This window comes from Lepidochelys olivacea (genome assembly GCF_965140295.1).
Source record: "Lepidochelys olivacea isolate rLepOli2 genome assembly, chromosome: 10".
Taxonomy (NCBI): Eukaryota; Metazoa; Chordata; order Testudines; family Cheloniidae; genus Lepidochelys; species Lepidochelys olivacea.
In genome coordinates, this window is record NC_140420.1 from 17,312,593 (window position 1) to 17,325,045 (window position 12,453).

General features: G+C 40.8%; 1 protein-coding gene and 1 long non-coding RNA gene across 2 annotated transcripts in view; one reads left to right on the forward strand and one right to left on the reverse strand.

The window, feature by feature from the left end:
- Positions 1 to 12,453, forward strand: part of LOC311527512 — a 44,709-nt gene that overhangs the window by 20,292 nt on the left and 11,964 nt on the right. The window lies entirely within an intron of this gene.
- The window catches only part of LOC311527508 (acyl-coenzyme A synthetase ACSM4, mitochondrial-like), a 29,517-nt gene continuing 17,392 nt past the window's right edge, over positions 329 to 12,453 (reverse strand). The window contains exons 4-14 of the mRNA XM_084641568.1: positions 11,805 to 12,012; positions 11,036 to 11,179; positions 9,866 to 10,022; positions 8,305 to 8,384; positions 7,939 to 8,062; positions 6,035 to 6,115; positions 5,785 to 5,886; positions 4,039 to 4,166; positions 3,853 to 3,952; positions 2,820 to 2,939; positions 329 to 1,230 (exon numbers count right to left, since the gene is read on the reverse strand). Of these exons, the coding sequence (XP_084497694.1) occupies positions 1,144 to 1,230; positions 2,820 to 2,939; positions 3,853 to 3,952; positions 4,039 to 4,166; positions 5,785 to 5,886; positions 6,035 to 6,115; positions 7,939 to 8,062; positions 8,305 to 8,384; positions 9,866 to 10,022; positions 11,036 to 11,179; positions 11,805 to 12,012 (1,331 nt within the window). The 3' untranslated portion in view covers positions 329 to 1,143. The remainder of the gene's footprint in view (positions 1,231 to 2,819; positions 2,940 to 3,852; positions 3,953 to 4,038; positions 4,167 to 5,784; positions 5,887 to 6,034; positions 6,116 to 7,938; positions 8,063 to 8,304; positions 8,385 to 9,865; positions 10,023 to 11,035; positions 11,180 to 11,804; positions 12,013 to 12,453) is intronic.

Here is a 12,453-nt window from a genome sequence, read left to right on the forward strand (position 1 = left end):
CCAACTCCTAGCCCCCTCCCACACCCAAACTTCCCCAAAAGCAGCCAGTGCGACTGGCCCAGCGGCTGCGGATCAGGCAGCCCCAGAGCCAGCGCACCGGCCGCTGCAGAAGTCACGGAGGTCACGGAAAGTCACGGAATCCATGACTTCTGTGACCTCCGTGACAGACACAGAGCCTTAATTAGAGCAAGTTCACAGCAGAACCAGAGATTCTGAGATAAAATAACACTTTTCTCCTAATTGCCGGTTTATCAGTGTTTTTATATTACCTTTAAATGTAACCTGCTTTAGTCACAAAGCTCGGTTGTCTTTCATGTTTTTTTAAAAGAGTAATAAAAAGCATATCACAGTGTCTTCAGCGTGTGGGTTTACTCTTAATATACAGTACAGTGCAATCCTGGAGTCAGAGTATCCCCCCACAGAGCACAGGTAACACTGACCTCAAAGGGAGTTATTTGTACCATGTCAGGGAAGCAGTCAGACCTGATGCTGCTAACAAGAATAGTGCCTACTATCGTGGAACTCAGTAGGATAGTATTAATGGCTGCAAGCACTAGGCCCAGACTCCTAATAATGCCCAATGCAGATGCTGACGTAGATCATTGCTTGAATACTGGAGAGGAAAATCTGGTTGTTACAGCAACATTTTGTGACCTAATACAATTTCACAACTCAGGAAATCTTTTATTTTTTTAAACTAACATGCACAAAAAGATGGTGGCTGACAGAAGACCATTTAGCAATAATTACCACCTCAAAAAGTTATCCAGTATTCTATAAAGCTAATCAGAGCATTAAAAATAATTACACAATATTTTCACAAAACAACATTTGACACATACTTGCCATTCAGTATTGAATGATAAGGCATAGATGGAAAATAATCAAACAGAAAGATAAAGAGGAGTTTAGGGTCTGATTCTCCTGGCACAGTATTGCCTTCAATGAAGTTTCTCTTGAGAATCAAGTCCACTGAATTTCATAACCATCCCAAGACCCCAGAACATTGCAAGTTACAGCAAACAGTGACAATGTCTATTCCTCATCTCAAATACTATCTAGCTCCTTCTGACGTCAACAGAGAACAGGTCAATGAATGATTATAGCAGAAATGAAAATGTATGTTCTTAACTCCACACAAAGCTAAATTCTCCCCCACTCTTTATTCCTTAATTCCTTCCTTCGGATTTTCCCAGAGATTGTCCTTGGTAGCTGTTGAACAAATTCCACCTAATTTATAAAAAAAATACAAATAATAATGAAAAATAGCAAATTAAATGTGATTTGGTGCTGTCTTGCTTTCTGGAACAAAACATCTATTATAAAGGTTAGGGATTCCTTCAAGATAAACCATGGAGAAAGTCCACCAGCATTCATAAAAGAACAAGCTCCTTGCTAGGGTAATGGAACCAGCCAGTTGCTCACACAGTAATTCCTCAACTTTTCCAGGAACAGTTCTGCTCCACTGAAACCTAGAGGAATTTTGCCATTAACTTCAATGGGAGCAGGACTGGACCTGTAATCCACTGATGTGAGGTTTCTTTTTCAGAGCACAAACTAATAGAATATATGAGAGAGATGTTTCACAGTTACAGCCCTGATCCTGCAATGGGATTTGACAGTACAGACTTTTCTGTCCACTAGGACTTCAATCAAGTACTCCTTTTCTTTTTGAGAATACAGACTAACACGGCTGCTACTCTGAAATAGGACTTCAGTGAGACTCTGCCCTGCCTTCAGTGGGTGTCAATATGGCTATAATAGCTAAACAAAATGCTACTGACAAACCACCCAATATTGGAGTACCCACTCAAACACCAAATGGAAATGTAAAGCCCTTCAGTTATAAACTATGAGTTTGATGCACTGCTGTTCAGTTTTATGCAGGTCTAGCAGCTGATATCAATGTAATGATACCAGTGTAAACTGAAGTAATACAGTAGTGAATCAGGCCCAGTGTTTGGACTAAGAGACCTCTGAACAGTGGGTGGAAGCATTTTATACATACCAAGTTTAGTATTAAAGTTTTTATAGGTAAACTAGAGATAAGAACCAAATTTCACTGACACCAGCCTAGAGACACTGATGGTAGATTCTGGTTCTTATCTTTAGCTTACCTATAAACACCTTAATACTAAGCTTGATGTGTATAAATTCTGCATACATCAATAATGATCAATATGATACAATCCCTTTGTGACTCTCCACCACCCACCCAGCATAATCCCTAAGCCTGATCCTCAGCTGGTGGGCCTGGCCAGTTATGTACAGTATTAGAGCCATTTTGTTCTTCTACCACACGACCACACGGAGCATCTTCTTTTCTCTATTATATTACTGAAAATTCCTGAAAATGGTATTTTAAATTTCATTATATACTGTGAAATTATATTTAATCTGTAAAATCTGATTAATTTTAGTTTCATATATAAAATATGATTAAATGATGAATGCAGCTCATCTTTCTCCCATGAATAGTTCCACTGAAATCTGAGAAAGATTTGTCTCTACTATTCCAAAATAAAACACCTAACAGGCCAGATCCCCACCTGGTGTAAATAGCATAATTCCATAGTCTTCAACAGAGCTACACTGATTTACGTCAGCTAAAGAGCTGGTTGTATGTTTTAAAATTACATTGAAGGCCTGACTAAAAGGTGGTGGGGGTAACAGAAGAAAAACAGAGGAAAATATTTGTTTACTAAGGAGTAAAATCTGTTTATATTTCTAATCTGATCTCTAGTTTTGATCAGAACAGTTTTAATTTTGGGGTGCATTGTCAGGAATTACCCTTACATTCAGCACTTGGAGGTACTTGCCTTTCTGGGATACTTGTATGGTGCAGTAACTTTTTTGACATGCTCTTGCAGCTCCTTAGTTAATTTTTCTGGATCATGTGATACAAAGTCAGGAGACAGAATAACAAAGGCTTTCACCACCTACAAGACACAGTGAGATGTAGGCATCTTCTAATATTCAATCACATTTACAATGATCAAACTGAAAAATACAATTTGCAACATTAAAATTGCTTTCAAGAGAGGAGAGTAAGATTATGGGCCAGATGCTGGCATACACTAAGGCTCTTTTTGCCATTCAGGGCCTTAAAACTGCCCCAAGTAGGCATCTGAGGATTCACCCAGTGTGTGGGAATCCTCAAACAGCATACAGTCAGCTATGCCAGCTCTTCACCACCTCCTCTTAACACACAGCACAGGAGTTGGAGGTGGAGGTAGGAGGGATGTGGCTTGAGCACACTGCTCTTCAATGCTTCCTGACTAGCACAACAGCTCTAGGGCACTGTTTCAAGTTAGTGGAACTTAGAGCAGCCCTGTGGTTGCTTTTAGTTGTGCTGCAGACAAAGCAGCCTGCTGCATACCTGAGGATTGAGCCGTATCTGTATATAAGTATATGCCTAAGGGCCTGTTTTGCAAAATATCCCATTCAAGTCAGTGGGTCTGCTCTCAGTTGCACCTGTGGAACCCAGGGGATTCACTGAAGTCACTGTGATTGCTTGGTTGTATGTGGGAGTAGAATTAATCAATTTATTTTTAAACAGCAAAACAAATAAAATAACAGTTGTCAGTTTGCCCTACTACCAAGAGTCAGATTTTCAATGCACCTAACCTGTGTAGGTACCTGACTCCCTTTGAAATCAATGGGAGTTAGGTACCTAGCTTGTTTAGGCACTTTGAAAATTCAACTAGGCATCTCTCTGCATTTTTAAGTGGTTAAATACATTTGAAAATCTGGCCTTTAGCATTCCTAAATTTCCTTGACAGCTATAGTTTATTTCTAAACAAGTATATACAGTAGGTGTTTTTGCATACCCACTAATATCAACCTCATTACCTCTCCTCTGATGGGATCTGGGCTGCTGACAACAGCTGCTTCTGTTACTGCCGGGTGCTCTAGCAAGGCATTTTCTACTTCAAATGGTCCAATACGATACCTAGGAGAGGAAATAAGAGCTTGGTATTTACAAACTGTATCAATGTATGGCAACTTAGTATGGAAACCCCATAAAAACAAACTTACCCAGAAGATAAAATGATGTCATCAGCTCTTCCAACAAACCAGAAGTATCCATCTTCATCCACAATGCCCCTGTCTCCTGTGATATAAAAATCCCCACGTTCTGATGCAGCAGTTTTCTCTGGATCACCCTGACAACAACAAAGGAACATCTCACAAATGGTAATGAACCCTTAGGATCCAATCCAACTCCCACTGAAGTCAATGGAAAAAATCCCAATGGACTTCAATGGGAGATAGATCAGGACCTCAGTGGTGTTCAACCACAAATTGTTACTTAACAGAAGAAGGCCATAGTTACTCAGTCAGGAAAATTTTCATGAGAACTCACTTATCTTTATACAAGATGATTTTTTAAAACTTTCAAAACTTTTCATAACTGTTCTTATTTTGAACTCTTTCAGCCTTGCTGTAGCCCATACAAGTCTAGCATGATCTGATCTACTATGAATACATTCTGTGTTTCTGAGGTCAAGTGACTTTGTATTAGAGCTGTGCGAATGATTACACTTGAGCTGCAGGAGTACTGGCACTCAGCCCTAACATGTGTCTAAACTGGCTGTGAACGAGCAGTGATTTGTCTTTGCCATATGCCAACAGAAGCATTTTGCAAACTTCTTTTTGTTCCAGCTAGGTGTCCACAGGCTTTTCCAGGCTCTTGTTTGTAGTCTCTTTCCATTTCAAGCCTGGTTCACTGGGACAGGCTACATGAGGCAAGTCAGAAGGCAGAAGTCATGCATGCAAGAAAGTCAGTTAAACACAACTGGCATATATCTTTACATATTACCTACCCTTTTAGCCAGCTTTTGCAGGTGCAAAAGGGCCATGTATATTTTTGTGGGCACTCCTACCATCTGCTCCTTTGAAAAGTTAGCCCTTAAATCCACCTTAATTAATAGCATGATTAGAAAATCAAGTTGGAAGACTGGGGTGGTGGAGGAGACAAAAAAAGAGAGAACTGAGTTCTTCATTAAATCTACCTCCTTGCAACAAACCATTAAAAACATTGAACTCTGGGCCACACTCGGTTTTACTGACACTTTCAAGGGCTAGCCTGCCCTCCCACCCAAGGATATGCACCGGAGGAAGGGCAGACAGTAGTCCTACTGTGTGACCTCCCCTAGGATATCTCATGGGGGGAGGGAGTATTTAAAATCTGCCAGGTTTTCCATAGGAGCCCGATCAGCTGAAGCGGATCAATGCATCCCTGGCCATAGTCACTTGCTTCTTAGGGTATGGCTAGAATGCAGTCACTGAATTTGACTACAGTTTGAGCCAACATACCAAAGCTAGCTTTAATCTAGTTAGCTCAGGTGGAAGAGTGAAGCTGTGGCAGGGCATCAGGGCACCAGGCTAGACTCTCAAGTACTTACTGAGGGTTTCAGACAGGTTTGTACAACCTGTGCTGAAGCTCATGCTGCCCTGACTTCACTGCTCTGGGACCCGAGATAGCTATATTAAAGCTAGCTCAGGTATGAATACTTGGGCTACAATCACACTGTATGATTGCTGTGTAGACATATCCTTAGTCCCCCAGTGGAGGGAATATTGCAGGTGCTTTCTGTCTCAACCTCCCCCACCAGTACACTTTCTGCCTCTGGTTGCACCAGTGGAAGTCCTGTTTATGAGACACATGAACTATTGTCTTTGGAAGTATACAGACACCCACAACAAGATATTTTAAAAAGTTATCAGTATATTTAAGATGTGGCCTCAAAATCTGATTAATTTCATACAAAGTTTCCTTACCATGTAGCCAGAGAAAAGACAAAATGGCCTTGTTGGTTTGATTCTGATAGCAATATCTCCTTCTTTCCCAGGAGGCAGAATATTAGCATTTTCATCTATTATCTAGAATGAGAGAAAACCCCTCCTGGATGATTTAATGTCTTTCTGTTAAACAGAGAGTTGTACTGAATTAAATGTTCAGAGAGAATCTTGTGTTGTGTGGGAACATTATCTTACTTCAGATTGAAAGTGACCAGGAGTGTCAAAATACCTGCACATCATAAGGTGGAGCTGCCTTTCCCATAGCACCAGGTTTAATTTTCATCCCTTTGAAAACTGCACATATCAAAACCTGTAAAATAAAATTGTATTTGTGCAACAAAATACAGTACTTGATGTTTTATTTAGATATGAATATTTGTAACTGAAAACGTTTTGCATTATCTATTTTACTAGTAACATTTTTGTAAAAATGTTCATTTGAAAAGTGACTCAATTGTGATTTTAAACACAATAGGCCTGATCTTCAGTTGGTGTAAATCAACATTGCTCCAAAGAAGTCAATGGAGTTACCCTGACTTATATCAACTGAAGATCTGGCTCAGTGGGATAAAGTCCGCTCTCAACTATACTCGTGAAAATATCCAGATTAAATTCCTTGGAACTCAACCGCCTCTCATTTGCATTTGTTTTACACCAGTTTAACTCCATTTATTACAAAGAAGTATGTCTGTGTGAGAAAAGCAGAGGTGAAAGTAAGCCGGTCCGGTCCGGCGTACCGGCAAGAGCCAGAACACCGTGCAGGACCGGACCGGACCAGCTTCCCCAGGCTGGCGATTTAAAGAGCCAGGGGCTCCCTGGAGTAGCCGGCTCCCTGCAGCAGCAGCGGTAGCGACGGCAGGGCTCCAGCGGTGATTTAAAGGGCCCAGGTATTTAAAGGCCCCGCCTCTTCTGGTTGAGGTCACACCTCTTCCAGTTGAGACCACGCCTCCTGCTCAGGACTCCGGCATACCGGTAAGTCCTTTAAGTTATTTTCACCCCTGGAGAGAAGTATACATTAACTTCAAAGAAATATCAGCCTGAGAGAAGAATTTGGCCCAGCAGCTGATATTTACTATTGGCTACATTATAATGATTGTCAGCACGTACAGTTGGAGACTTTATTCCTGTATGTCCAAATTACCTAGAACAGATTTTTCCTACAAGCGTGCTGGTGATTCTACAAGTTTGGACATATGGGGCTTAGGCGTTCTCTTGCTTAAACCTGTGTAGATCTGAAGTGACTCCACTGATATCAACAAAAAAACCTGCTATGAGGTCAGAATTAGGTCCTTGGAATTTCCCGCTGGTTGTTCCATTAGGAAGATAGGGTTGTCTGCCACAGAGAACTGACTGGGGCTCATCCCTAGAAACTCATGGATCTCTGAATACACACCTAAAGCCAGGACTATCAGTGCAGAGGCTATGTGCCTCTGGCTCATTGCATCCCCACCTGTGGAGTGGGATTCACTGTGAGGTGAGGGAAGAAGCATAACACTGTCAGGATCAGCATTTATTTACACCTGAAACCCCCCAGAGTTGAGAGGGAAAGATGTCACACAAAATGATTATCTCCCAGACCTGACCTGGCTTGTTCCCTCCCAGCTGAGTTTGCACAGAGTTGGAGGAAGAAGGGAATGTTGCTGTGTAGCAAGTATGCCCTCCTTACTGCCCCCTCCCTCCAGCCAGGTTGGCCCCTTTGGGTCCCCTGCACACATATTTAATGAGTTAATTGCATAGCTAATGGCCCCTTTTAAAATCTGCCGCTGAGATGCTTGGCTGAAGGAATGCATGCTGCCTAATTACATTTCTAGGTCAAAATGTTCAAACTTAGACACCTAAATCTATGTTTAGGCTCCTGAATAAACAAAGCCTGATTTTCAAAGATGCTGAGAACCCAAAACTCCAAATGAAGCCACTGGGGCTGCAGGTGCTCAGCACCTTTGCAAATCAGACACTTTTTATTCAGGGGCCTACATATGGATTTAGTAGCCTGATGTTAGTTACCTATATTTGAAAATGTGGGGCCTGTTTTCCTGGATAAAGCAAGAAACGTACCATATGAATTTGACAGTTTTCCTCATTAGCTTGAGTTAGAATTAGGCTTATTAGGTGTGTGATTGAATGCAAACGTACTGTTTCAGTTTGGCCATATCCTTCATAGATATCGATCCCTGTTTTGCTTTTCCATCTCTCCATCACTTCAGGGTTGAGTGGCTCACCCCCACTTAGGCAGTGCTTCAGGCTCTTGAACTTGTAGCTTAATAAGTGTTTAAAACAATGGTTAGGAGCATTACTAGAGAGACTTTGATATGGTTCAGTTCTGGGCTTCATTTGCTGGAGCTATAACTGGTAAAGAACTTACAGAGTGAGTTCACCTAGAATTTCAACCTCTGAAATGGTTATGTTGTTAGACTAAAACCTGGGAAAGCAAAAATCTAGGGCTGTGATTCTGCTAGAACACAGTTCAGTTGGGATGGTTAGTAAGCAATCTAGATGTACCTGGTAAGATCATGCTGCACCAGCATGCGATAAGCAGTTGGTGTACCACAGAAAGAAGTTATAGGAAATCTGGATAGACACTATGAATGAAAGAAAAGAAAAGTTATTTACACTGTTCGTTCCTTGGGGGCAGGCACTGTCTTTTGGTTGTTTGTACAGTGCCAAACACATTTGGGCTCTGGTCTATGATTTGGGCCCTAGGCACCATCACAATACGAACAAATAAATAATAAAGTGAATGCACTACACTAAAAAGGCAGAGGGCTAGAATGATGTGTTGGGCTAGGTCTGGCATGGCTATTAAGAGTTCTTGTTCCTTTCTTTTTTATATTTATTTGAAAGTTAACTTGCTTATGTTTTGGAGTTTAGCATTTTCCTCCAACAGTGACACAAATTCGACCCCACAGTGATAGGCACAAGTGAAGAGAAAGTAATAATAATACTTAACACTTCTATAGCACTTTCTACTCAGAGATCTCAATACACTTTACAAAAGAGGGTAAGATTTTATTATCGTCACTTTGCAGATGGGGAAACTATGGGATAGGAAGATGATGTGACTTGCCTGAGGTCACCTAGAAGCTCAGTAATAGTGCTGAAAGCAGAACTATGTTTCCTGACTCTCAGTGTAGAGAACTGGGAAACAGTTGTATTACTTTTTGTGAATATGGTGTATGCTTTTGTGTGTTTGTTTATGATGGGTGACTTGCTACTGAGTTGTATCAAAAGGGCTTGTTAGAAGGACCAAGCAGTGAATGCAAAACAAATGGCACAGATCAGAGCCCTTAAGAAAACATCAGAAAAGCTTTAGTTAGAGAATACCCCAATACCCAGCTCCACCCAGACTAGAATGGTTTACTATTCCCAAGGCTAAGCCTAGGATCAAAGGAGGAAAAAGGAGTGGGTTTGAGTGAGTTGAGAGAGTCTGCCCAGGGCTGTCAGTGAGAGATGACAGGCAAGTAAAGAAAGAGAGAGAGAGAGACTATGTGTCATGGTCTGCAGCAAGCAGGCTGTAACTTGGTCCCCCAGAGAATTGGGGTCACCAACATAAGTCATGTCTACTAGGAGTTTGATGGGAATGCCAAGTGTAGGTAAGACAGTACCTACTGTTGTTTTAAATCAATTTTTCTGAGTGCTGTGCACCTTTTGATAGATACGTTATACTATGTATTGAAGAAGCTGCTTCTTCATACTATTACCACCCCAGGCTCCTGAAGAGAAACTCGTGCAGGTGCCAAGTCTGTTGGGCCTGCTAGGTATCACTATTGACAACCAGGGGGGATGTAACCCAGAGACCAAGTGGAGACTAGTTGGATTGTGGGGTCCCACCACAAAGAGAAGTGGAGGCACAGGCCTGTCACTTGAAAGGGGTGCACTTGGGCAAAACAAAGTCTCAAAAGAGGCAGCCTACCGGGGGATGACACTTACTACTAGACAACATTATCCTAGTCTCATGATTTTTATGATATTTTAAAGTTACTCCTGATACTATCCTTTTTCACCATCTGCTTTGCATATATCAGTTATGGCTTAAACTACATCATGATGTTTTTATTCTTACATTCAGGACAGTTGTTGCCTCAAACTGCAGCATGCTGTGTGTAAAGATACACGCTCCATGAATCCATGTAGAAAAGAGACTGCCATAGGCAAATTTTACCCAGCCTGGGTCAGACAGGCCCCACAGTATGTCAGAGGGATTCAAATCAAACCAAAGCCTGGTAAAAATGCCAAAAAAAATATCATAATGAAAAACACTGAATAGAAAAATAAAGTGAATGTACAAATGGAGAGCGGATGGAATTATTTGTTGTGAATGAACATGGCTCTTTTTTCTGTTCATGAACTAATCCTGATGCCTATGAGTGGATTCATTAGTCACAGTTGAACTGTGAGTAGTTGAATGCTAACATCCCTGTGAGATGTTTGCCTACTGTTCATAGAATCTCTTCATTATTCTTTATACTTGTGTGATTGCTCACCTAAGTCACATGGTTTTGTTTCAGCTTCTTGATGGGAGAACAGATATTTCTTATTTTCCTGTTTAAAAAGTAACTAGACATATTAAATAGTGAATAACTAGGGCTAGTCGAAATTTTTTGAATGAAATATTTCCCATGAGAAGAAGGAGTTTCATCAAAATAAAAATTTTCTGTAGGGATAGATTTTGGCAGAATTTATTTGGCTGAATTTTTCATCAGGAAAACAAAATTAAATATTTTTATTTAGGAGTCCCATGATACGTTGCAGCACGTCAACTACAGGAAGGGGCTGTGGTGCATCATGGAAGATGTAGTCCATCCATCCAGGGAAGAATGGGGACATGAGAGACCTGAAACTACAATTCCCATGTGGCATTCTGGTGTTGAAGGCAGATGGAGAGATTAGTGTAATCCAAGTAATTAAATATGTTGATTTGGGAATGCTGAAACATTTTTTTCAATTGAAAATGTGAAAAAATGAAACATTGAGAAATTGCCAAATCAAATTATTTTGGAACTTTGTTCCACAAAAAGTTTAGATATTTTGACTGTTCATCCAGTTCAGGAGGAAAACAAATGTCAAGATATCAGAATTTCCCACAGGACAGAAATTCTGTGGTTTGATCATCTGTACACATAATCCATTCCTGGTATGAATTTTCAGACAAATAATCATATATTCAGTATTTTTTACATATTCATTTTGTGACCATGGTTTATCAGAGCAATGAAGTATTTTCAGTACATACCTTCCAGTCGAGGTCATTCCAATACCAAAACTACTGTGAGAATGTTCCACCATTTTGGGGTAACCTGTGGTTCCACTGGTAAAGTAGATAGTCATTGCTTCTTGACTCTTTGTCTTAACAGTGTCATGATCACCACGTGCAGCTCTTCAAAATAAAGACAAGAGTACATCAGAGTGGATAAGCTATTCAACAAAGGAAACTTCAATCGCTATCTAGTTTACAACTTTAGTGAGGGATTTCTTTTGTCTTCCCAAATTAAACTGCCTATGATCTCATTCTTAATGGTCATTGGCCAGTAAGATTTATTAGGCCAAATTCTGGCCTTGGAAACGCACACAAAACTCTCTTTGCATTCAATGGGAGCTAAGGGCCTGATCCAGTGCTCACTGAAATCAATGGAAAGACTTCTGTTGACTTCAGTGGCCCTATGTGTGTATCTGAAGCTAGAGTTCAGCACACTTTTTCAGCAGAATGACCCTGTTCTGTTGTTATTAATGCTTCTCCCTCACCCTCTATATATTTAAAGCCATATGTATTTGCAGATCTCCGCTCCCATCCCTGTTAGTTTTTTATACTTGTATTTAATTTAGTGTTGGAATGCAGACTTGTTAGGTAAATGAGGGAAGAGCTTGCTCCCAAAAACCACATAGAATGTATGAGTTATCTGAGTTCTGAAACTGCTTTTTAAACAAGGAGGGGTACAATACAAAGCTGGAAACACCTGAATTTCCATTTGGATGATTAGCTCACTGAGGCAAGACACACTCACTTGAGTAGTTCCTTGAAGTCCAGCCATCCATCCCTGCTGCCTTCGGATACCATTAGCCTGGTTTTTAGAAACTGGCACTTGGACACAACTGAGTCCACTGCAGGTGCCAGTATATCATTGGTAATGATGCATTTGGCCTTAGAAGCCTGGAGTCTATAGAGAATGTCATTAGCTGTCAGCTGGATTGTTGCTGGAATATAGATAATTCCTAGAGGTGCAACAAATGGAAGTTTAAAGGTAGATGAACATTTTAAACTACTTGGGCAAGATTCTAGTCAGTGTAAGTTCATTGGATTCAACAGAACTGTGCCAATTTACATTAGCTGGACATCTGGCCCCTTGTACTTATCTTTCTGTGCTATGCCTTGTGATGCTGTTATCTACCTTAGCCTTAGAGAATTAATTCCCACGCAACTGCCTCTTCAGACTTCAGACACAGTGGTTGCCTGTGACCAGGAGTATAGTTAGGCTACATGAGACTGAAGTAGAGCATCATTGTGAATCAGAAACCCCAACCCAACACTTCACCCTAAGTTCTTCCTTTAGTATATTTGCAGAAGAATCTTCCGGGAGATAACATTATTTTGCTGCCAATACTAAGGCCACACTGTCTGGGGGATGCCCCCTCCTATGGCTCACAAGTCACTAA